The sequence below is a fragment of the Salvelinus alpinus genome, chromosome 29, assembly GCF_045679555.1.
Source record: "Salvelinus alpinus chromosome 29, SLU_Salpinus.1, whole genome shotgun sequence".
Taxonomy (NCBI): Eukaryota; Metazoa; Chordata; class Actinopteri; order Salmoniformes; family Salmonidae; genus Salvelinus; species Salvelinus alpinus.
Window position 1 is genome coordinate 42,939,608 of NC_092114.1, and position 27,211 is coordinate 42,966,818.

General features: G+C 42.2%; 2 protein-coding genes across 2 annotated transcripts in view; one reads left to right on the forward strand and one right to left on the reverse strand.

Annotated features, from left to right (window-relative positions):
* LOC139558790 (exostosin-1b-like) overlaps positions 1-7,167 on the forward strand; it is a 112,316-nt gene extending 105,149 nt beyond the window's left edge. The window contains exon 11 of the mRNA XM_071374221.1: positions 655-7,167. Within this exon, the coding sequence (XP_071230322.1) occupies positions 655-840 (186 nt within the window). The 3' untranslated portion in view covers positions 841-7,167. The remainder of the gene's footprint in view (positions 1-654) is intronic.
* A 6,006-nt stretch (positions 7,168-13,173) lies between these two features.
* Positions 13,174-27,211, reverse strand: part of LOC139558779 (mediator of RNA polymerase II transcription subunit 30-like) — a 52,231-nt gene continuing 38,193 nt past the window's right edge. The window contains exon 5 of the mRNA XM_071374212.1: positions 13,174-15,699. Coding sequence (XP_071230313.1) covers positions 15,604-15,699 — 96 coding nt within the window. The 3' untranslated portion in view covers positions 13,174-15,603. The remainder of the gene's footprint in view (positions 15,700-27,211) is intronic.

A 27,211-nucleotide genomic window follows, 5' to 3' on the forward strand; every position in this document is an offset into this window, starting at 1 on the left:
GACTAGTGAGGTTTTCCAATGCCTCGCAAAAAAGGGCACCTATTGGTAGATGTGGAAAACATTTTTTAAGGCAGACATTGAATATCTATTTAAGCATGGTGAAGTTATTAATTATACTTTGGATGGTGTATCAATACACGCAGTCGCTACAAAGATGCAGGTGTCCTTCGTAACTCAAAAGCCAGAAAGAAATCAGATAATTCTGCATCCTATTTTGACAGGTTGCACATCAAAATATCACTCATTCTTTTCTTGAATATGTTAGATGAATTAGCTTTCTTTTTTAATCATAGTTCATCTCAGTTGTCTTACTTGGCACTGGAAAATAATTGTCTAGAGCCCTGCCGCTAATGTAAAGTAACTGTCCATTAAAAAAATATATATTATTGATATCGAGCAAAATAGTTACATTTATGGAAATATGACTTTTTCTCCATATTGCCCAGCTCTATCACCTCCCCCCAAAATAATGTATAGCTGATTTATTGTTATTGCAAAAAAATGTCAATTTATCACAATATGGATTTTTGTCTAGATCACCCAGCTCTAGTCCCCACCATTTTGAGAAACCCTGACATTATTTAGTGTCATGACATGCTGCTGTGATCTAACAATAACTTATCTTCCATTTTTCTCTCTCCTCCCGCCGTGCAGTCGTCGCGGGCCTCGCGCTGGGCCGACCCGGACCACTTCGCCCAGCGGCAGACGTGCATGAACAAGTTCGCCAGCTGGTTTGGCGGCATGCCCCTGGTCCACTCCCAAATGAGGCTGGACCCGGTGCTGTTCAAGGACCAGGTCTCCATCCTGCGCAAGAAATACAGGGACATCGAGAGGCTCTGACAGGATGTGCACCCCCTGCCAGAGAGGCCGGGGGAGGCGGTAGCCGAAGGAGGACCACGACAGTGGCAGTAGGACAGTCAGCCACCTGGAGCCCAATCCAAGGCGGCGCTACAGCTCTGTCTTCCACTCAGCACATTGCCAATGACCACAGCAGCGCCAGGAGTTGACGAGCGAAATGGTGTCTGGAGAACTATGCGTATATACAGATATGTAGTATGTTCACATAAACACACACAGACACTACTGACGAGACTCTTGGATAGAATATTTTTGTTGGTATGAATGCCACGAAGGAGCGAATTACAACAGACTTTTCCTGCGACTCTCTGCACATGTGCAGGATGGTAGAGGAAGGGAGGTGTCCAACATGGAAACCCAACCTCAGATCAGATCCGCCCCCGGGCTGGTAACCTAGACTCAATGCAACCCTACCTTGACTCCTTCATGACCTCCCTATGTCCGCATCAGGACCCCTGAGACACTCACCCACCAGCTCCTGCTCTGGACCCTGGGAAACCATGTTCCTCCATTTACTTTTCTAACCATACTTCCCAGCCATATGTACACTGGTTTGAAGCCTTGGGGTCTTATCTTCCTAAGAACTGTCCCCTGATTAAATTAAATTCAACATTTGGTAGTAAAGGTCGAGAAAAGTTGAGTCCGCTTTCCCCTTTTTATATGTTTGTTATTCTTTTACTGGAAGGATGGTTTAAAAGCCACCATTTTCAAATGGTGCCACTCGTATTGCCACGAGGGAGTCACAAAACCCACAGAAACACCCACTCTACGCTCATTCTTTGATTTTCTGACTGTTAGATTTCTATTTCTTGTCTGTTTTCTCTGCTTTATCACAGTGATAAGCCAGAAGCATGTCACATTTTAAATGTACCCTTTTTCCTTCGAAACTCTCAAAAGCAGTTTCACTTTTCTTCTCGTCTTTCCCCTCGGAAGCTCAGTGCCAGTGTGTGTGCAGAGGCTGAAAGTAGGCTCATCCCACCACGAGCCCGAGCGGAGCACTTTCCCTCCGTCGGAATGAGCAACATGAACATTTCTGGATGAAATGGAGCAGAACACTGCCTTCGAAACCAAACCCTTTTCACCCATTTATTCCCCCTTTATTGTTTATGAGCAATACCGTGGCAGGAGTGCATGCTAAATTTAGACCCTGCTTCATTTCCACAGGGGTGTTACAGATTTCAGTGACTCGTCTGTTGTGCCATGTCCCCGAAATTCACATTAGGGCTGCCTTTTTAAAATGGCTTATTGCACATATTTTCCGTAAATCGATATCGAAAGCAGGGGAAGATGCTATCTGGTCGAAATGCCCTCTGTAATATTCGTTGTTCTTCCTAGATTTCCTCATCATAATGATGTTGGTGAAATACAAGCCTCAAAGCCATTCGATAGACATAGCCATCTCCTAGACCATTCGTCAGGGGACATATGTTTTGTGTTTTAATTAGAGAAAGACATTTCATTTGAGGTGTTGGGTTTCCCTGGGGAAGCAGCCCTTGATGAAACCGTCTGTCTCTATATTTCCCATCATGTCTGACTCTGCTCTGGATGCAGTGACCCACAACCTTGACCCTTTGGCTCTAGGCGTACAGTGAAAAGACAACCAGCTCCCCCTCACCTAGCCTTGTCATTGTAATGTTCTTCATTACCCTCTTTGTTCATAATTTCTGTTGCTCCTAGTTTTCCTGTGATGCTGTTGTACTCACAATAGACTCATCCCAGCTCAACTACATTTGGCCTGACACATTTTTGTATTGTGGTCGAATAGGAAAAACCTTTATACTTTCTTTTATTGATCATTTTCAAGGAAATAGCTTTGAGATGTGTAAGCTCATGACTTTATAGTGAAATCCTATTGTGAACAGGCTTTAGTCTTTGTACCACACACAGAGCCCTGCTAGTTCACTCGAACAGGTACTTGAATGTCTGAAGACTTGAAGGAGCGTAGTGTGCTCGAGTGGCCTTTTATTGTGAAGGTGACTGAACTTAAAGGGCCAGTTTCCCGGACATGGATTAAACCTAGTCCTAGACCCCAACAAAAATTCTCAATGGAGATGTCCATTGAAAGTGCATTTTTGTTCAGAACTAGGCTTCATCTGGCTCCGAGAAACCGGCCCATAGTGTATCAGCTGTGAGCCAAAGCTCAACTATCCGGTTTTTTTCTACCCCCTTCGTCATATCTGCGTCATTTCTTATTGAGGTCGTTGTAGACTCTTTCACATTGATTTTTTTGTTTTCATCTTCCATATCAGGATACATTCAATGGAGGTCAGTGTCCACTAGGTTGTATACATGGCCAATGAGTTGATATTGTGTCATTGGTGGGCCTGGCCCATCTACTCTTGTCATTTTCACAATGTCATATGTGATATTATCAGCATAACACTTAATATTACAGTACACTTAGATTTAGTACAGTTTCAAAGCTGGTATATTGTCAATATATATATATTTTTTTTTACAAAATGTTTGCATTTCATGTTTATTTTCTTTCTGGCAATGTACTCAGGAGGAGTTTGGAATGAACTTGTATGACTTGATATTGGCCAAGAGAGATTTACGTTGTATTTTGATGTTGACTTACAGCAAGCCTTGGATCTCTTGGCACTAGACATGCATCTCAATGATTATGAAAAACGTTGGCCTGCATCTGGTCCCCTTTTTGAAGTTCAGTAAAACCATCTTTGTATCAAGCCTTTTTCTATCTAGAATTGTCTGAACGAACTTGTTATATCTCAAGAGCGAAAGTCCCCAGCCTTGCACATTGACTTCACGGGCGAAACCAGAGACATTAACATTTCTGTACATAAACATGTATATTTATTTTCATATGTGAGAAAAACCAGACTGTGTATAGTATGAAATGACAGGGGAAAATAACAGGATTTCTTGGCTGAAGGAATAGTTGATGAGCAAAAAAAAATTATCTGATTTTGTGAGATATACATTTCATTAACCCTTGTGCTTTGCTGGGGGGGGGGAAATAAGTCCATTGTGGTATGGGTCAGATTGACCCGCACAGTGTAAACACACTCGACAGTCAAAGAATCAAGTAAAAACGTTTGTCTTGTCAGACCTTTCATAAAGAAGAAATACCAGAACATTTGATTTCAAAAACTCTACATTGAACTATTTGTTACAAACAAGCATTTTCTGTTTGACCAAGTAGGGATTCAGTTTTAAACAATTCCAGGCATTTAATCCTAGTAAAAATTCCCTGTCTTGGATCACCATTTTATTTTAAGAATGTGAAAGGTCAGAATAATAGTAGAGAGAGTGATTTTTGTTTTTTCAGCTTTTATTTCTTTCATCACATTCCCAGTGGGTCAGAAGTTTACATACACTCAATTAGTATTTGGTAGCATTGCCTTTAAATTAACTTTGGTCAAACATTTCGGATAGCCTTCCACAAGCTTCCCACAATAAGTTGGGTGAGTTTTGGCCCATTCCTCCTGACAGAGCTGGTGTACCTGAGTCGGGTTTGTAGGCCTCCTTGCTCGCACACGCTTTTTCAGTTCTGCCCACAAATTTTCTATGGGATTGAGGTCTGGGCTTTGTGATGGTCACTCCAATACCTTGACTTTGTTGTCCTTAAGCCATTTTGCCACAACTTTGGAAGTATGCTGGGGGTCATTGTCCATTTGGAAGACCCATTTGCGACCAAGCTTTAACTTCCTGACTGATGTCGCTTCAATATATCCACATAATTTTCTCTCCTCATGATGCCATCTATTTTGTGAAGTGCACCAGTCCCTCCTGCAGAAAAGCACCCCCACAACATGATGCTGCCACCCCGTGCTTCACGGTTGGGATGGTGTTCTTCGGCTTGCAAGCATCCCCCTTTTTCCTCCAAACATAACGATGGTCATTATGGCCAAACAGTTCTATTTTTGTTTCATCAGACCGGAGGACATTTCTCCAAAAAGTACAGTCTTTGTCCCCATGTACAGTTGCAAACCGCAGTCTGGCTTTTTTATGGCGGTTTTGGAGCAGTGGCTTCTTCCTTCCTGAGCGGCCTTTCAGGTTAGGTCGATATAGGACTCGTTTTACTGTGGATATAAATACTTTTGTACCGGTTTCCTCCAGCATCTTCACAAGGTCCTTTGCTGTTGTTCTGGGATTGATTTGCACTTCTCGCACCAAAGTACGTTAATCTCTATGAGACAGAACACGTCTCCTTCCTGAGCGGTATGGCAGCTGTGTTGTCACATGGTGTTTATACTTGCATACTATTGTTTGTACAGATGAACGTGGTACCTTCAGGCGTTTGGAAATTGCTCCCAAGGATGAACCAGATTTGTGGAGGTCTACAATTTTTTTTCTGAGGTCTTGGCTGATTTTTTTTGATTATCCCATGATGTCAAGCAAAGAGGCACTGGGTTTGATGGTAGGCCTTGAAATACATCCACAGGTACACCTCAAATTATGTCAATTAGCCTATCAGAAGCTTCTAAAGCCATGACATCATTTTATGTAATTTTCCATGCTGTTTAAAGGCACAGTCAACTTAGTGTATCTAAACCTCTGACCCTCTGGAATTGTGATAGAGTGAAATAATCTGTAAACAATTGTTGGAAAAATTACTTGTGTCATGCACAAAGTAGATGTCCTAACCGACTTGCCAAAACTATAGTTTGTTAACAAGAAATTTGTGGAGTGGTTGGAAAAAAAGAGTTTTAATGACTCCAACCGAAGTGTATGTAAACTTCCGACTTCAACTGGATTTATTGCATTCTACACAAATGGTGCTGGTTGTACTGTCTTTGCGGGGGGGGGCAGAGCAAAACGTGTAGGCCCTGGAACAATTTTGAGCTGACAGTCTACCTTGACTTCACTGTGGTGACCATTCTATATGACCATCTTTAGATGTCCATGTCCTCTCTTCTCTGGATGATGGTTGTCGCAGGCTCTCTCTCTCTCATCTGATGGAGATGGTATGGCAGACTCCACCTCCTGAATCCTCTTCATCAGAGAAATATTCACAATCTGGGTCAACAGTCCTGTCTCTGAAACCTCTTCTTCTATTTCACTGTGATGAGGCTTCAATGACTGAACATCTTTCGGAGCTCATTGTTGACTGTCCGTGTCTGAGATCTGCTGCTCTCGCACCGAGAAGGAGAAGCTTGGGAAACTTCTTTCCGCCCAAACATAATTATAAAAGTGCAACCAGAACACATCGGAGACACCTTGTTTATTTTGGACCTCTGCAAATATCTATACACATGAAAGCCTCTGGGTCAAAATGACCCACAACAGCATGTTTGGATACAAAATCTACAGACATTCCACATGTTGAAGTTAGGTTCATGACCCTAAATGAGGAAAAGTCATTTTCATGGAGAAAGAGGTTAACTAGTATTTTAGACCACTCAAACCTGGAAATGGGTCAAATTGACCTACAACAAAATAGGAGGGTTAATTGTTTTCACATTGTTGCCAATATATATTATTTAGTTTCCATGGAATAAAACCATCCCTTTTTGCTTTTAAAATCTTCATATATAGAGCAACTGCAACCGTTATAGAAATAAATCTGTGTTACCATGTCAGTTAATTCATAATCACCATGGAGACAAGATGATACCAATCTAGAATTGGATTTGCTGTGAGCATTTCAATGGCAGCTGGGTCTCTTGAACAGATCGAGGGTTTTCGTTTGTTGCTAGAGTTTATTTTAGATTCACCATGTGTTTTTGTCACTGTCCACATCTGCAAACTCATTGATAGTTTTGGGGAAACTCTGGCAATTCTCTTACTGTCATATCTGGTACAAATATAACTAAACTCAAAACAGTAATGTTTTAAAACAATTCATTTAAACATGTCCTTCCATAAAACCATAGGATACCAGACATTCTATGGTTTATCAATGCATGGCATCTGTATCAGTGTGGTTGGATGTGCAGCATGGTTCTGTCTGTGATTGTGCCTTTTTTTTTTTTTTTTTTACAATCAAATTTTTGTTTTTGAGCTCATGGTAAACAAACTGCCATTTTAACCGTCAGAAGAGGAGCGCCATACAGGGCTCTCGTTCACCTTGACGTACACTGGAGATTTAGCACCGCTTTCATTCATTCTTGACCGCTCTTCTGTCGGCTATTAAACTCTGGTGATGGCCGACGACGCACCTGCATGACCACTTATCAGACAGACAAGATTTTTTTTTTTTACGATGTAATTTGCTCCCAGCTGTCCTGATGCCTTCCTCCTGCCTACCTTGTAATTAACAAATGACTTTTATAGAGGTAAATGAAATAGAAACATGCCAATTTTTGTAAGAATGATTTATAATAAAAAACATTTGATCATTGATGCGTGACTGTTTATTGCTGTGAGGCAATGTCTAGCCTACTGTTGAGCATAGTAATGTCGAGTTACATTACAGAATAGACTAGGCACTTTTTTTTGGTTTAAAACCCCTGTAGGTCTATGCCCTTGGATTGCAATATCTACTAAACTAACATGGAATTGTTTTAAGATTGTCATATCATTTAGAAATTTGATTTAGAATTTTATGACCCCTGTAGGTATAAAAAACCTAGCCCTCACCCTCCGATCCAACAGGTCTCAGATGTGCTCAATGGGATTGAGATCCGCTGGCCATAGCAGAACACTGACAGTCCTGTCTTGCAGGAAATCACGCACAGAACGAGCAGTATGGCTGGTGGCTTTGTCATGCTGGAGGGTCATGTCAGGATGAGCCTGCAGGAAGGGTACCACATGAGGGAGGAGGTCTTCCCTGTAACGCACAGCGTTGAGATTGCTTGCAATGACAACGAGCACAGTCCGATGATGCTGTGACACACCGCCCCAGACCATGACGGACCCTCCAAATCGATCCCGCTCCAGAGTACAGGCCTTGGTGTAACGCTCATTCCTTCGATGATAAACGCGAATCCGACCATCACCCCTGGTGAGACAAAACTGCGACTCTTCAGTGAAGAGCACTTTTTGCCAGTCCCGTCTGGTCCAAAGACGGTGGGTTTGTGCCCATAGGCACATTTGTTGCCGGTGATATCTGGTGAGGACCTGCCTTACAACAGGCCTACAAGCCCCCAGTCCAGCCTCTCTCAGCCTATTACATTGTCTGAGCACTGATGGGGGGATTGTGCGATCCTGGTGTAACTCGGGGCAGTCGTTGTTGCCATCCTGTACCTGTACCGCAGGTGTGATGTTTGGATGTATCGATCCTGTGCAGGTGTTGTTACACACGGTCTACCACTGCGAGGACGATCAGCTGTCCGTCCTGTCTCCCTGTAGCGCTGTCTTAGGCGTCTCACAGTACGGACATTGCAATTTATTGCCCTGGCCTCATCTGCAGTCCTCATGCCTCCTAGCGGCATGCAAGGCACGTTCACGCAGGGACCCTGGGCATCTTTCTTTTGGTGTTTCTCAGAGTCAGTAGAAAGGTCTCTTTAGTGTCCTAAGTTTTCATAATTGTGACCTTAATTGCCTACCGTCTGTAAGCTGTTAGTGTCTTAATGACCGTTCCACAGGTGCATGTTCATTAATTGTTTATGGTTCATTGAACAAGCATGGGAAACAGTGTTTAAACCCTTTACAATGAAGATCTGTGAAGTTATTTGGATTTTTACAAATTATCTTTGAAAGACAGGGTCCTGAAAAAGAGACGTTTCTTTTTTTGATCATGTCACCAGAATAAGATCCTTGATATTTATTGCAAAGGCGCATCATGCTCATCACCTTGCACTTTCACCACCCTGTGCAATTAATTATAATTATTTAATCTGTATCCTAATAAACTGCATGCTTTCCCGGACGAGTCGTAGTGGGAGTACTACACAACATGTCATCGCGTGACTCCAAGTTACTTCGACATGATGGGTAATTATATCAATATTTGCACACAAAGGCATTTCCACTGACATTTCTAGCATAATTTATTTTACTAACACAAAAAGATACCACCTTTGTCTAGCGTATTTTGTCGACATTTGGAATGGAATATAACTGACATTGGAATATAACATTTAATAATAACTTAACTCAATTCAGTGTAACATTGATACTATTGCACAATTCTAATTTGTACATAGGTCACAAATAAAGCTATCCCCAGTAAAATTGGAGCACAACTCAGTCCCCACCTGTGACTGAAAAAAGGGGGAGAGATGCCAATTGAAAAGCTCTCTCTTAAAAACGTAGCAAGCTATGTGACATAAAATGCAGTGTAAAATAGATAAAAGGCTATAAAGTATCATTAATTGTAATGCTATCAGTCACTAGTGGAAACATTTATAACTGCAAATAAGTTATGTTATCTTTTTCATGTATTTTACCTCAGACGATCTGGTAGTAAGGTTGCTAGCAAGCACTCCTAGCACCTTATGCTGACTAGCATTTACTGATAGTGAAGTTGCTAGCTAGCGAGTTAGCATAAACTAGTGCTAACTGGGCTAGTCATTGTCTAAATGACAGGTAGAAACACATTCATAACCATAAAGGGGAAACTAGCCCCCAGGGGCCAGCTACCCCCTTTACTAAAAAAAAAAAATACCTACATTTCTCTCTAAACAAGTGGATTATGTATCTTAAGGCTTTCCTACTTGTGTATCTAAAAAAATATATATATATAGATTTAACGTTATTGGAATATATCTACAACTTTTTCAAAATGGCCAAGAAATTACAAATTTATCACAATTGTTTTGAAATATCTCCAAAAGTTGTGATGACACAGGACATTTTTTGTTGAGCAAGAGCAGTGACAACCAGGAAAATAATTTGTTGACATCTTGTGGTCTTAATGTGAATTACAGGGGGGTTTACCTTGTACCCTACTTTACTAGCATAAAAACTTTGGCTGGAAACCTGATTTGTGAAAATAAATCATGATCCACTATCCAGCTATTGATTCTTATTGTGTCTTTGCTTCCTTTGCTTTTCTCCCTATTCTGCTTCCCAAATGACACCATATCCCCTACATAATCATAATGCACTGCTTTCGACCGGAGACCCATGCGCTCTGGTCAAAAGTAGTGCACTATATAGGGAACAGTGTGAAATTTGGAATGGAGTTGCATAATATGTCCTCTAACATTTCCCTGAGGACAATAACCTCATAACACAACTTGGATATGACCCCAACCATCTTAATTATTTATCGTAATCTGAAGCTAATATTGATATTAATATGAGACCTGATAGCCTGCGGCCTCCCTTTCTGTTTCTCTACTGTCAGCCACAGTCCATCTTTCCTCCCATAGCCGGCCGTAGCCTCATGCAAAAAAAAAAAACCTTGCTGGCAGAACTTTTTAGGGCCCCCCTCTTGGCAGCGGAGAGAAAAATGTGTGGTTTTGCCATGGGTTTGATAGAAAAGTTTGCAGTTTAAATGCAAATTTCCTACAATTCTACATATTTTGCCATGGCTTATGCCATTTTAAAGACATCTGAGAGAGTGACTAAAAAAATCAATGGGGGCCCGCTGGAAGTCCGGGCCCCTGTGCACGTCCCCTGCATACCTGGTTCGTAATTCAGCCATGATTACTACAAGGTTTAGATATCTGGCTAGACTAACTTACCTAGCAACCTAAAACATTTTAGCCAAAATGGGCTTACCGAGTGATTGTAAGAAAACGACTTGGAGTAACAGCCTACCTACCCCACATTCCTGACTGGTAGTTATTTAATGCTCTGGTGTTTTCACATATTTAAAGCTATTCAGTCAAATGTTGAAAGTTAATAGATTAGAAATGTAATTAGTTAAGAATGTTCGGTAAGGTTGGAAAACAAAAGTCGTAATCTTGATTTGAACTGGCAACCTAGCGGATCGCAACATGCATGTAATGCCTCCAACCTACCTTTTTTTTTTTGACTCGCCTGTAAACCACCTACTTTCATCCAACCAATCACATTAGTTCTGCTCAAGGCGGAGCTTCCCTCAGAACATGATTGAGGCCGATGTGATACTGATGATTTGTCGAGACTGATGGTTTGTTTACGTAGCAGGTTAGGATAATAAACGTAGCAGGTTAGGAGAATGAGGGGTTGGATTTAATCTGTATTGCGGGAGATCCGTGTTATAACATTCGCAGTCACGGTAAACGCTGCATATGTCGACCTAATTGGAAATTACCTTTACATTGTAACGCAGATCTTCCACGATACAGATTGAATCCAACCTGAGGTTAAAACGTCTTATGGCTGCAATCCCGCTACCGGGATCGATATGACAACAGCCAGTGATAGTGCAGGGCGCCTAATTCAAACAGAAATCTCATAATTAAAATTCCTCAGACATTCATGTGTCTTATATCATTTTAAAGGTAATCTTGTTGTTAATCCCACCAAAGTGTCCGATTTCAAATATGCTTTTCAGCGAAAGCACTACAAACGATTGTTAGGTCACCACAAAACCACAATAAGCACAGCCATTTTTCCAGCGAAAGATAGCTTTCACAAAAACCAGAAAGAGAGAAAATGAATCACTAACCTTTGATTATCTTCGTCAGATGACACTCATAGGACTTCATGTTACACAATACATGCATGTTTTGTTTGATAAAGTTCATATTTATATCAAAAAATCGGAGTTTACATTGGCGCGTTAGATTCACTAGTTGCAAAAACATCAAGTGATTTTGCATAGCCACATCGTTTCAACAGAAATACTCATCATAAATGTAGATGATAATACAAGTTATACACATGGAATTTTAGATATACCTCTCCTTAATGCAACCGCTGTGTCAGATTAAAAAAATAAATACGGATAAATAAACCATGCAATAATCTGAGACGGAGCTCAGAACAATAGCCAAATTAGCCGCCATGTTGGACTCAACAGAAACCAGAAAATACATGATAAATGTTTCCATACCTTTGATGAACTTCATCAGAATGCAGTCCTAGGAATCCCAGGTCCACAATAAATGCTTGATTTGTTCGATAATGTCCGTTATTTATGTCCAATCAGCTACTTTCGAATTGTTGACAAAACAAAAACACTCGAAATTGAGCTCAGATGCATCCTGTTTCCATGGATCATCCTTGAGATGTTTCTACAACGTAATTGGAGTCCACCTGCGGTAAATTAAATTGATTGGACATGATTTGGAAAGGCACACACCTGTCTATACAAGGTCCCACAGTTGTCAGAGCAAAATCCAAGCCTTGAGGTTGAAGGAATTGTACGTAGAGCTCCAAGACAAGATTGTGTTGAGGCACAGATCTGCGGAAGAGTACCAAAAAATGGTCCCCAAGAACACAGTGGCCTCCATCATTCTTAAATGGCAGAAGTTTGGAACCACCAAGACTCTTCCTAGAGCTGGCCGCCCGGCCAAACTGAGCAACCGGGGGAGAAGGGCCTTGGTCAGGGAGGTGACCAAGAAACCCGATGGTTCACCCTGACAGAGCTCCAGAGTTCCTCTGTGGAGATGGAAGGACAACCATCTCTGCAGCACTCCACCAATCAGGCCTTTATTGTAGAGTGCCCAGACGGAAGCCACTGCTCAGTAAAAGGCACATGACGGCCTGCTTTGAGTTTGCCACAAGGCACCTAAAGGACTTTCAGACTATGACAAACAAGATTCTCTGGACTGATGAAACCAAGATTGAACTCTTTGGCCTAAATGCCAAGCGTCACGTCTGAAGGAAACCAGGCACCACTCATCACTTGGCCAATACCATCCATACGGTGAAGCTTGGTGGTGGCAGTATCATGCTGTGGTATGTTTTTCAGTGGCAGGGACTGGGAGACTAGTCAGGATCGAGGGAAAGATGAACGGAGCAAAGTACAGAGATCCTTGATGAAAACCTGCTCCAGAGCACTCAGGACCTCAGACTCAGATCGCTGCCAAAGGTGCTTTAACAAAGTACTGAGTAAAGGGTCTGAATGTTTATGTTATTGTGATAGTTTTTTTCTTTGTAATATTGCAAAAATGTCTAAACCTGTTTTTGCTTTGTCATTATGGAGTATTGTGTGTAGATTGATGAAAGGAAAAACATTTTAATCAATTTTAGAATAAGGTTGTAACAAAATGTGGAAAAAGTGAAGGGGTCTCAATACTTTCCGAATGCACTGTACGTAAAGAGATCATCTGTCCCGACAAATCATCAGTATAATAACACCAGGATTCAATCAAAGGGTCAGGGGGCCCCAGTGGCCGCGGGGCCCTAATAAATAGTTTGTCGCTTATAGGCTGGGCCGGCACTGTTTCTGGCTGTAATTAAAATAAAATAAAGTTTTAAAGCCTGGGGACAATCCAAAAAGACCACAAAGAGACTTCCCCACTTGATCTGGCTGTCCTCGTGAGCAGTGAGAACACAGATATAAAAATAGAACAGAAAGAAACGGTGTTGGCCTAAATCACAGCAGGATTTATTGCGCCATAGAATTACAAAAGTTAACGAGACATTGTGATGATCATAAAAAGTCCAGTAGATGCTGCATTGTCACTTTTACATCGAGCATCCAACCACACAAAACAACAAAAATACAATACACAAAACTCCATCTTCGTTTTACCACACTATCATTTTCATGGTGCAAAAGATCCCAGATCTGTGCTGGGAAAAAATAATGCAAACCTCAATCTGGCATTGAATCAATTTGAAACTTATTTTTAACAATGTGCCCTATATGTCCTTTCAGCTAAAATGGTTAAGGAATGTATAAAAACATCTGGAACATCAAAACCCCTTTAAATGGGTAATCTGAGTATTTGTCAAATATCTTAGGATAGAGATTAAATATATATAATGTTGTACGAATGTCTACATATTGCCCTGCATTTATACCTACAATAAATCAACAGTTGATTTTAATTATACTGAAAGCCATGACTATAGTCTTTCAAACCACAACTCTGAAAGTCCTCTTAATAACCATGTTGTAGGCGATAACTACACTCACCGGCCAGTGTGTTAGGTACAACATCCCGTTCACACACATGGATCGCTCCTAAAGAGAGTGAGTCACGTGGCTTGCTGGATAAAGCAGGCAGACGGGCACCGAGGCATTCGTTTACTGTGCGATTGAATGTTAGAATTTGGCAAAAGGAGTGGCCTAATCGACTTTGAGCATGGTATGATCGTCGGTGCCAGGCAAGCCGGATCCAGTATCTCAGAAACGGACGCTCTTCTGGGATTTTCACGAATGACCGTGTCTAGGGTTTACTGAGAACGGTGCGACAAATAAAAAACATCCAGTCAGCGGCAGTCCTGTGGGCGAAAACAGCTCGTTGATGAGAGAGGTCGAAGGAGAATGGCAAGAATCATGCAAGTTAACAAGTGGGCCACGAACAAACAAATAACGGCGCAGTACAACAGTGGTGTGCAGAACAGAATCTCAGGACACACAACTCGTTGGTCCTTGTCATGGATGGGGCTATTGCAGCAGATGACCACACCGGGTTCCACTCCTATATCAGCTAAAAACAAAAAGAAGCTGCTCCAGTGGGCACACGGTCACCAACACTGGACAACTGAGGAGTGGAAAAACATTGCCTGGAACATGACAGCAAGTTCAGTTTACTTGAGTGGCCTGCGGAGTCCCCAGGGGCGGTAGGTGGCCAAGTGGTTAGAGCGCTGGACTAGTAACCAAAAGGTTGCAAGATAGAATCCCGGAGCTGACAAGGTAAATATCTGTCGTTCTGCCCCTGAACAAGGCAGTTAACCCACTGTTCCTAGGCCGTCATTGAAAATAAGAATTTGTGGTCTAAGGCAGTGCTAGCTGTGGTTCGAGTCCAGGCTCTGTCGCAGCCGGCCTCAACCGGGAGGCCTATGGGGTGGCGCACAATTGGCCCAGCGTCGTCTGGGTTAGGGAGGGTTTGGCAGGCAGGGATATCCTTGTCTCATCGCGCACTAGCGACTCCTGTGGCGGGCCGAGCGCAGTGCACGCTGACACGGTCGCCAGGTGTACGGTATTTCCTCCGACCCATTGGTGCGGCTGGCTTCCGGGTTGGATAGGCATTGTGTCAAGAAGCAGTGTGGCTTGGTTGGGTTGTGTTTCGGAGGACGCATGGCTCTCGACCTTCGCCTCTCCCGAGTCCGTACGGGAGTTGCAGCGATGAGACAAGACTGTAACAACTACCAATTTGGATAACACGAAATTGGGGAGAAAAAAGGGGTGAAAAAAAAAAATACGAATTTGTTCTTAAAATACGAATTTGTTCTTAACTGACTTGCTTAGTAAAAAAATAAATAAAAAAAACTCTATCCAATAGAGCATCTTTGGGATGAGGTATGGGACTGTGCAGGCCACTCAAGTAAACTGAACTCTCTGTCATGTTCCAGGCAATGTTTTTCCACTCCTCAGTTATCCAGTGTTGGTGATTGTGTGCCTACTGAATGTACCACCATCCAATCTGCAGCAACTGCATGATGCCATCGCTTCAGCATGGACCAAAATCCATGTGGAACGTTTCTGACACCTTGTATAATGCCCAAAGAATTCAGGCTGTTCTGGGGGCAGGGGGGTCTGACCCCAGTACTAAATGGGTGTGCCTAATAAATTGGCCGGTTAGTGTATATCAGCATTTCCCCATTGCATGATTTATCTTCATTCTTCTTTGCTTTCTTCCCCCCTCTTCTCTCCCAACTCGTCTTGTGGGACTGAGAGTGGTATATTGTGAAAGCTTGCATTTCTTAAGTGCCACCTTAGAGGGACCCTGTCACTTATCCAGTTAATAACCATATCTTCCTGTCGGTGGTGTGTGTGTATATATGTTTGTGTATGTATGCACGCCTGCGCCTGTGTGTCACACTCTGTGTCGCCGTGTTTGCCATTCAACTCCTAACAGCCAGCATGGAGTTTATCTCCCAGATGAGGTTTCGGAGCTGGTCCATTATCTGCTTCAGCTGTTGGTTCTTCTGTTTGAGCTTCTGTAATAAAGCACATGAAATCACATTGTCAGAGCCGATCAAACAAGCCGTAGCCACACAAGTATTTACACAGTGGTGGTTGGTTGATAAGATGCCTTTGAAAAGCTTTGGAAGGGGCATTAGGTTCAAGAGCCTCAACTGAAAGAACATACGGTAGTTTTTCATGGGAGGATTGTCTTTTTGTTTTTCAACTAGGAGAGCTGATTGGCTGACATGATCAATCCCTGCAGTAGTTTAATCTCTAAACTAACACATCTGGCCCTAACTCACAGGTATAGTACACAACCCAACAGGGCAAAGTCAATCACTCACAGACAGTTTGCCTGCAGATTAACTTTGAATACACAAGTCCAATCTTAGTCAACAGCTGCGGTTTACTCAAGTGCCTTATTGCTGAGGTTTAGGCACAAACAAATAATGGCAGAGCTTAAGCTGCTCCAAAAGCCCACCTGCCAACAGTGTCCTTATAGGACTTAAGTCAGGCCCTATCACCAGCGTTGGAGAAGTCTGACTAGCTATCAGAAGATAGCATGGTGAGAGATACCCTCAGGAGCTACTGTATCTGCAATACAGTGCCGTGAAAGTATTGTCCCTTTGTGATTTTTGCATTTTAAGTTATGCAACACCCAATTCCCCTGTGTGAAAAAGTAATTGCACCCTTACACTAAATAACTGGTTGTGCCACCTTTAGCTGCAATGACTGCAACCAAATGCTTCCTGTAGTTGTTGATCAGTCTCTCACGTCACTGTGGAGGAATTTTGGCCCACTCTTGCATGCAGAACTGCTTTACCTCAGCGACATTTGTGGGTTTTGAAGCAGGAACTGCTCGTTTCAAGTCTTGCCACATCTCAATTGGGATTAGGTCTGGACTTTGACTAGGCCATTCCATACCTGAAGGGCACATTTTGGCATTTGCTGTATGATCGATGAGAAACTCCATATTGCAAATGTACGGTCCCTTACTAGTCGTCTGCGAATGTTTGTAAAATTTGCCAGCGGCGGCCAGATCTTCCGGGAAGTTATCGAACGAAGTCTCTCGGACATTCGGTTTCCGTTTTATAAAATGTTAAAATTTTGGTCATTTTTCCGCTGTCCCGGTAAATTCCACCAGATGGCAAATGGAATCTTATTGCAACTGTACAAAACATCACCAATCATGACATGGCCATTTCTTCAAAATGGAAAAGACTTCGAAGACGAAACTTGGTGAGCATAGGTTTGGACTAATGGGCTGTTAGCCCCGAAAAAGATGGCGTCGAGGCCTCAACGCTTTGAGTTAAGGCCATTTTTCTGGGATTAAAGGTCAAAAACTAAAATAGAGCGCTAATTTGACCGCTTCACGTCAAAGTACATGAACCTACGGTGTAAGGAAAAAAAGAACCAGACATTTATCTATCGTAATTTAAGAGAAATCGTACAATTGGTGTTTTTTTCCCCAAAAAAGTTACAGATCCAGTTGCGGCATGTTCAGACGAATCCGTTAAGGTGGGTTTTCTGAAATAACACTCAATCATTCAACCCTCTGTAAATAAGTAAGTTCTTAACGTAAAGACTTTAAACTCAGGATTCTGTAAGAGCCTACCCCAAGGAGGATATGTGTTCACTTTCAGCTTCCTGTGTCAACTGGAAGTGCCTTAAATTGGGGTCATAGAGGCTGTTTTGAAGGGTTAAAAAGGTCAGATCTTTTCAAAACTTCATGTGTGGTTAGGCAACCCTCATGAACTGTAATTCAGTCATATCCCCGAACAGGATGTCAAAGAAAAGCACTCACACACACACACACAGCAAGGATGGAGTGACACAGTGCGGTGCTTAAAGACACACAGAGCCTGCAATGGCATTACCATAATCGCTAGGCTGTGCCGAGTTCAACGAGATGCCCCGCTTGACCGTAGCTCGCTCGGTCTGAGCGCAGCGACCGTGAAAGAAAGTAGGCCCATAATGAAGCCTGGCCCTAAATGTCAGGTGCTTTTGGGTGACAGCGGGAGAACCGTTAGGGCTAGAAGCACAATTCGACCTCAGGAACGTTCCTGAGGTCCTCCCGAGATCTGCAAGCCTAACTTTGACCGTGTGGCATTAACCCTTAACATTGAAAAGGTGTTTACATCAAACAGTTTGCAATGACTTCTCTCCCCATAGGAATACATAGGCTTCAGGTTGAATTTATGGGAGAAGGCAATGTGGGTTATGAATGCCTTATGAACCTGTCTTCGATGACTATCCATCAGGCAACTATGAGGTCTACCTGTGTTGATTCTAAGCTTCCTGGAGCAACCGGAAGTGATTAAATTCACCTTGAAGGTGTTTTGATATACCAAACCTGCAGTTTGTGAAACTCACTGCATTCAACCCTATGTTGATCAGTCAATTCTTAACGTAAAGACTTTAAACTCGGAATTCTGTAAGAGCATACCCTAATGAGGATATGTGTTTACTTTTAGCTTCCTGTGACAACAGGAAGTGCCTTAAATTGGTGTCATAGGGGCTGTTTTGAAGGGTTAAAAAGGTCAGATGTTTCCAAAACTTCATGTGTGATTAGGCAACCCTCATGAACTATGATGTCTTCCTATGATCATACATGGCAAATGGACATAACATCCTGATTTGGCAGATTCAATACTTTCATATTGCATTTGGACATTTCTTATGGTATTTGGCCATGATTCACTGATTTTTGACTTCGACTTTCTATGATATCATATTGCAAATGGACATAACATCCTGATTTGGCACTTTCATATTGCATTTCGACATTTCCTATGACATTTGGCAATGGTTCACAGATTTTTGACTTCCTATGAAATCATATTGTAAATGGACAAAACATATGCCTTATGGACAATTTTATGTTCATACAGTTCAAAAATATGGTCATACAGGTCTTATACATGTGTAATTAACAAAACAATCAAAAGAATTTTGAAAAACGGTCCAGAAAGCACTTTTTTAACCATTCTGAACCACCCATCCCGGATCCGGGATAAATGTCATCAGAAACGCTGACTAGCATAGCATAGCATAGCGCCACAGGTAAATAATATTACTAGAAAATATTCATATTCATGAAATCACAAGTGCAATATTGCAAAACACAGCTTAGCCTTTTGTTAATCCATCTGTCGTCTCAGATTTTGAAATTATGCTTTACAGCGAAAGCAATACAAGCGATGTGTAAGTTTTATCGATCGCTCGACAAAACAATAAGTACACCTAGCATCAGGTAACTTGGTCACGAAAATCAGAAAAGCAATCAAATTAATCGTTTACCTTTGATGATCTTCGGATGTTTTCCCTCACGAGACTCCCAGTTAGACAACAAATGTTCCTTTTGTTCCATAAAGATATTTTTTATATCCAAATACCTCCGTTAGTTTGATGCGTTATGCCCAGGAATCCACCGGAAATAGCGGTCACGACAACGCAGACAAAAATTCCAAATTACATCCATAATGTCCACAGAAACATGTCAAACGTTTTTTATAATCCATCCTCAGGGTGTTTTTCAAATATCTATTCGATAATATATCAACCGGGGACAGTTGGCTTTTCACTAGGACCAGGAGTAACAATGGCTGCCTTTCCCTTTTGCACTCACTCTGAGAGCCCCCACCTATCCACTTACGCAATGTGGTCGTTCACGCTCATTCTTCAAAATAAAAGCCTGAAACTATGTCTAAAGGCTGTTGACACCTTAGGGAAGCCATAGATAAAGACGTCTGGTTGATATCCCTTTATATGGGCAATAGGGATGCATTGGAACAGAGAGGTTTCAAGAACAGGGGCACTTCCTGATTGGATTTTCCTCAGGTTTTAGCCTGCAATATCAGTTCTGTTTAACTCACAGACAAAAATTTTACAGTTTTGGAAACTTCAGAGTGTTTTCTATCGTAATCTGACAATTATATGCATATTCTAGTTTCGGGGGCTGAGAAATAGGCAGTTTCAAATGGGTACGTTTTTTAGCCAAAAACGAAAATACCGCCCCCTAGTCTTAAGAAGTTTTAAGGGGGTGATACGTTTTTTTTGTTTTTTTCAAATTTTCTAAATTTGACCCTTGGGTCTTGACTTGTGTTGCATTTGCAATATGAACATTTACGGTGGAGCGCGCTCGCCATCTGTTGGATTTTTGCTGTGTGACACTTGGCATTTGCAATCAGTTTTGAATGAAACGTCGTCCATTTGAGTGGTATTGTAAATCGTGTATATGTTTCGTACGGTGCCAATAAGTTCCCATTCATTTTAGTCCATTTCAGGGGGGTATTCCCATACAAAACTTAAATGTCTTGCTTTTTAACCATTTTCATTTAGACTTTATTGTATGTTTTGGATCATTGTCTTTCTGCATGATCCAACTGCGCTTCAGCTCACAGACGGGTGGTCTGACATTCTCCGATGCACAACAGAATTAACCTGGATGATCATCAAGACTCTTGGAAGAATGTTCTATGGACAAATGGAGTCAAAAGTATAACTGCGAATGGTTAAAAAGCAACACAAGTTTTGGAATGGCTTAGTCAAAGTCCAGACCTAATCCCAATTGAGAGGTTGTGGCAAGACTTGAAACGAGCAGTTCATGATTCAAAACCCACAAATGTCTCTGAGTTAAAGCAGTTCTGCATGCAAGAGTGGGCCAAAATTCCTTCACAGTGATGTGGGAGACTGATTTACAACTACAGGAAGCATTTGGTGGCAGTCATTGTTGCAGCTAAAAGATGGCACAACCAGTTATTGAGTGCAAGTGGGCAATTACTTTTTCACACAGGGGAAAAAATGGGTGTTACATAACTTTGTTAATTAGATAAATAAGTAACTTTGTTATTTTATTATTTAATAGTAGGTTTTGGTTGAAGATCTGATAACATTCAGTATCAAACATAAGCAAAAATAGAGAAAATCCGAAAGAGGGCAATACTTTTTCACGGCACTGTATATTAAGATGAAATCCATTTTGCGCTCTCTAATGCTCCTTTAGCCGTGACTAATTACCAGCCATTTTTGCGAGCGCAGATAACACCTTCAGCAATCGATTTCACACAGCCCCTCTTAATATAAACTATTTATCTGATTGTCCTTGAAGATATTCCTGAGTGGAACATTTGGAACAGTCCCAGTGTGTCTCTCGGGGGTTCTCTCTCTTTTGCCACCAGCCTTTCACAATGAGTCACTGGGAGGGAGGAGTGTGTACTGTACTGTACGGGATGTACCTCATTAACCCCACCAGCGACTCTAAATAAAGATGTTCTTTATCCTCTGAGTTGAGGGATTTCTCAGTAAATCTTTGGAATTTCAGTTCAGTCATGAGACTCACACAGCAAGCTGTAAGGGTCCGATATACTGTTGAGTCATACATAAGCGTTCCAAACATGCAGCGCTCCCTCTATAAACTGTACATATATGAATTGTTAGATAGTGTGATGATAAAAACCAACAAACTAGTCAGAAATCCTTTAAAAAAAACTCAGATGACTGAATTAACTGTTACTTCAAACGTAAGACAGTGGAATATGTTTTTAACACTCATATTTCAGAGCTGCAGGTCTATGAACGATCCCACTGCTGGTGGAAAGTGATGGCTCTGACAGTTCTGACTGGTTGGTCAAATCTGAGAGAGAACAGCCTTGCCTTCCGCTCCTCTGACAGCCTAGCCTGCCTTCCGCCACACGGTCCAACTCCCTCCCTCACTTCAGGGATCCTGGGGATGCGCTCTCTCATTTCCTTGCCTGCCACTCAAGACCGTTTTCATCCACATTCATTCCTTTTGACATTGTGTAGGGCGCAGCAGGGTGGCTGGTCAACAAATCATGAAAGTAAACACAATTGCGTTTTCAGCTGCCGTCTGTAGAGGCCTTCCACAGACAATAGGCCTACCTGAGCTAGCATAGGCACAGCTTGATACAGTACACTACAGTGAACCGACAGACGAGTGTACGTGCACGCAGGTTACTGTTATAGTTGTTTCCTCTTTCCCATGACAGGCAGCTGCGGTATGGAGGAAGATGAGGGGGGGGGGGGGGGATGAAAGTGTTTCCAGGGCTGTGAGGTGAATGTGCCGACTGACAGCCAACTGCCGAGAAGATCCTGCTTTCATGGCACACCTGGGCAGAGGACAGAGAGGCGGTTTCGCCCGGGCAGATGTTGGAATGCTCCAGGGCACCGGCAATTCTCATGTCAGCATATCTCCTCTCATATGTACTTCATCTTTGTCCTTCCAAATCTGCTGAGTGAGAGAAGAGGGATTTCAAGATGATACCCATTACTCATTAATACCCAGAACTTTTATCTTGACAGCTTCCGTGATCTTCTCCTTTCTTAGTCTGACTTGAAAGGGTTCCTCTCAAGTCGAATCAGTGCATTAAAAAAAGCAAACAGACAAAGGGGATATACATATCTGAGGGACGGTTAGATTTGAAACGACTTCGTCATTAGTCACACCTTTAAAGGAGAACAATTGGAAGAAGTGCGAGAGCTATCGGAGCGGTGATGGTTTATCATATAGAACACTGTGTGGACTGAGTGAACGTTGAGGCCGAAGTGTTGGGGATGTTCCTCTCTCTCGCTCCGTTCCCTTCATCTGATTCTCTTCAACCCTCATCTGGAAATGATATCAAAAGGAGCCGTCCTCAATAATGGGGTGAGAGACGTAAGGCTTTTTGATCAAAACGTCTTCTTGTAAAAATTCTGGTTCATTCAAATACGCCAAAGATCTCTCTCTCGGCTGAGTGATGGAGTTCTAAGAGCAAATTTTGGAGGCAACATCTCGGCCACCCTTACACTGTAATTTCTATTACTTTCAAACAGTCTGGTATAGTCCCGAAAGTACAGACAGACAGTCTATTATCTTACATAATTAACATTTCTGTGTTCATTGATTGTTGGATTTTGTCCCATTAGAGACATTCAGGGTTTTGAATTATTAGACAAAACTAATCTTGTTATGATATCATACCAATAGATGAGAGATTCCTCCCTTTTCTGTTTCTTCTACAATTAAAAATACGACCGCCACCCTTTCAGAACCCGGCAGCTTTATAACTGAGCGGATTTCGACGATAACTGACCAATGGCTTTAAAGTTGCTGGCCAAAGTCAAGAATAGCGAGTCATGCTAAAAAAAAACGTGCCTTCAGTCTGGATTTCGCTTGGCTAATCCGCCCTGTCGCTGGCGATTCAAAATCGCTGCTTTCACTCCGGTGGATCTGGCTGGGAATTACAAGTGTAAGTGTCTGAGTGAGGCGAGGGGATTAGGCAGTTGGAGAGGAAAGAAAAGGAGAAGAGGGTTCTCATATTGCTGCGAGAGCACCCTCCTCCATAATCTATCAGTGCTTCCTCGCTTTCATTGGCAGCCGAGGATGAGTCAGTTCTGAGCTTGTCAAAGACCCGTTCAAACGCCATCTCACATCTCCACCAAACATAGCTACAATCTTCCGTCGTCGTCGGTGTTCTTTTGGGCATGCCATTGTCAAGAAAGGGGTTGGTCAAGAAAAGATGTGAGTTGAACTCATGACACTATCTCACAGGTTCGTCTTTATGCTGTGTGGACTATCTAGTGCCACCACGAACTTTTGTAGAGGTCTATTGTGTAGTGAGTTAGGCAGGTCTCTCCAGTAAGCAGTAAGAACTGAACTGAGGTGGTAAGCCAGCAGCCTTCTGATACTAAGTGGGCTTTGGAGTTGACAGCAGCCTACTTTAGAACTGTGCACACTTTGGAGAGGTGTGTGGCCACATGGAGACATCATTTAGTCCTCTCACTCAAACCCTTGTCATTTTTTTGGTCTTATGTTGCACCTACCATAAACTGTCGGCTTGCCCCGCGCCATTATTTATTTGATCTGATTTTAAAGTAAGAATATAATTGAACTTTTTTCACAGAGTGAGTGCACATATGAAGTGGCTATGTTGAAGTGTGAAAGTGGTTTTGAAACAGGTCCTATATGCCAGATGTAGAGTTATTTGGCAACTTTAGTTGTGACTGATACACACCTTTTAGAATGTGTTAGAAATCAAAACATATGTGGGCTGCATGACGCGACGATAGGCTATTGATGATTTGAATAAGTGGCAAAAAAAGAAAAGCTCAGTTGCTTGTCTCAGGCTGCACAGCTGTTCTCTCATCAAGTGATCATATTATCACCCGTCAGACTATTCTCAATTTCATCTTTACTAATATGTCAAATTAGTTTTGATTTAGAATGGCCATCATCAAATGGTCAGGAAGTGGGGCAGGGTGGGAAAATACATGTCATCTGTATGCACTCAAATAAGGAATGGAGGCCGTGCCCTTCCCCCGCCAGTCTATTTTATAGGCTACTTCGGTTTTATAGTGGAGCTGTGTTTAACACGAGCAGCTGAGAAATAAATATAAAGACGGCTTATTTCCCTCCCCACATCAACTACTGTTTGAGGAGTATGCTCTCAATGCCCGACAGGTGATATTCTGCCCAAACTCTGTATGCCATGGGCTCTCAAACCTTGTTCCTGCAGCTACCTAGTGCTTCACTTGGGAAACCAGGTGAAAGCTGTTCGGGAATATCAATAGTGACATGCTTTCGCAACGAAAGATATTTCACTAAACTGTTGAGACTTTCTGCGCGCTCAAGAACATAATACATGGACAGAAAAGGAAGGATGGATGGTGGTGAGATTCTGTATAGCTGAAGGTTAAAGTGTCACTCAATTAATTCTGAAAATATTTTTTTTTAAATACTAGGCTATTCAAAATCAAATACAAATTCACAAATTGTAAACTAACTGTAATCCGCCCTGCACAATCAATGAACCGACAGCATCGACTAGTGCTATACATTCTCTACCAGACTCATGGATTTTGGAGTGTAGCATAAGGTAATCAGTCCATCCAGTATGCAACATAATACAGTCCACACTCAAAGGCGATTACTCAAATGTTTAATTTTGGTGTATAGGCTAGACCAATTATGTACCAAAGACATCTTAAATTAGTTATGTTTTTTTTGCCATGCATAATATGCAGTAGTAGGATAAATATATATATCTTTTTTTCTCTTGGGTTTGTGCTCATATGCATAAGTTCTAATATGCATATGGGTGTTTTGAAATAATCATAACCTTAGAAAGTGCTGTCCATTTTGTTGTTAGGCTTTGAAACAACATCCACAAACAACCATGTTTTACTGTTTCAACCTGCTGTTGAACTTCTTTCTCCAAATTGATCATCGCAGTGAGGTGAGTTTTAAAAGCATGATAGGTCTACTGTTTGAATTACAATTGTTTGATGTGATTTTCGATAGCATTTACATTGATGCCAGAGTGGTTAGAGGGACAATAGAGCCCTGAGTACCAGGCCATTCGGACCTGATGGTAGTTAGCGAGTTGGGTACAACCAAAGCATGTCCAGAGTGCATAAAAGGAGATTACCGTGACTCAATGTTCACATGGAATTTTAGTGTGGTCATGACTGTCGGTCTGTGGAGACCTGGATGGCAAGAAAAATCAACGTAACATATTAATGTAAGAAATGGTCCGATATCAAACTCTTGGTCCAGACCTTTAGGAGACATGGTGGACAAATGATTAATGAATACGATTCTCTTGTCAGAAATAGATTTTTAGTATCTCCACCCTCCTAGGAGCCTTAACATGTTCGATACCAACGTATCTCAGAGGGCTGATGTCGTGACGAGCCTCCATGAAATGTGCAGCCACAGGGCTTCTCTGATTTCAACAGTCCTGATATTACTCCTGTGTTCTGCTATCCTTGTTTTCAGAGCTCAGTTAGTTTTTCCTACATAGCATAGACCACAAATACACTTGATCAGGTTTACCACATTTGTTGGAGAATAAGTAATGACACCCTTAATCTTAATGGCCCTGCCCGCGATGGGGTGATTGAACGTTGTGCATTTGTTCGGCCACATCTGTAATTACCGTCCCGACACATTGTCTAAGTAGGTGCTAAGTGGCACCGGTAGAAGAGACCGACAGACCTCACCGACAGACCTCACCACCCTTTGACTGAAGTTGAAGGTGTGTCTAAAGACTACCTGTGGGGGATCTTTAAATGTCTTTTCCAGTTGTGGGTCAGTGCTCAAAATGCGACAGCGTTTTTTAAAAATGAAATGGTTGAACTGTTTGCCAAGTGGGGAGTATTAAAGGAAGCATTGGACTCGTTGGTCAGAGGGGCGGGGTGGTTTCTGAGTGTTAATGTCATCCTGGGCCATTCCTCTGGGTAACCCCGTAGTCTAAAGCGCTCATCCAGACAGTGCGCTTGTACCACAGACGCTGCATATGCGACTGTATTGGCTGATAGGGAGGCTCTTTTTCAGGGGGTAACAGGGTATCTCCGGGTAACAGGGACTTCCGGTCCGTCGGCTTCCTGCATAGGCCTGTGTTAAAACCACCCCCCTCCCTTTTTATCAAAATGTCCAGGAACCTCATTCCTAATCGTTGCGTACATTTCACACTAAATATCTGCGTGTGCCATATATACGCATGTTTCCCGTTATAAAATCAGACCTGTCGCAAAACTGTGCACGCATGAACGAGCATTATAAAATGCACATCATTCACCTTTTATGACGACAATAACTCCCTTATTTGCTGTATAAGTTGGAAGTTTTGGAATTAGGCCAAGACAGCCTATTTCCTTTAGATACTATTATCATTTCATTGCTATCTAATAAAATGTGACTCGTTTCAGGAAACTAGGCGCATGTCACACGTCACTACTTCACAGGAGAGCCATTTGAATGTAAACTTTTTTTTAAATCAAAATGCATTCTTTGGCAGAAATGCCTTCTGGAACATGTGAACGTTCATGTGCCTTAATAACAAACTTGTATGCCATCTATAAATACAAATGATTTATTTACATTACTAGTTGGTTTAGCCATGAAAAAAGACCCGGAACCTTCCTGCTAACCATGATAGGCTGAGATAACGGACTGGCTGGACATGCCAAGAGATGAGTTCCGATTGGTCTGCCATGTTGCCCGCTTCTGTCTATGAGCCGGTCAGTATTTGTTGGTAATCCTTTCTAACGCAGCTTTTTTTCAAGATATCAAAGTGTTGCTCTCCACTTCCTGGAGGACCGAGTTTTGAAATCAGTGGAAGGCCCGGTGGAATTAGAGTATGGTAGCTAAGGAGATGGAGAACATTCTGGCATTTGATTGCAAATATGTAGAGGGAGTCAAAAAGAGAACACACAGAAAGAAGGCTGTATAAAACACCTGTCTACAGATTGCATCCTCAAACGAAGGAATACCTAGGGCCTCCCGAGTGGCGCAGCCGTCTAAGGCACTGCATTGTAGTGCGTGAGGCATCACTACAGACCCGGGTTTCGATCCCAGGCTGTGTCACAGCTGGCCGTGACCGGAGACCCATGAGGCGGCACACAATTGGCCCAGCGTCGTGCGGGATGTCCTTGTCCCATTGCGCTCTAGCGACTCCTGAGTCCGTACGGGAGTTGCAGCGATGGGACAGTAACTACCAATTGGATATTACAAAATTGGGAAGAAAACGGGGTAAAAATAATAGC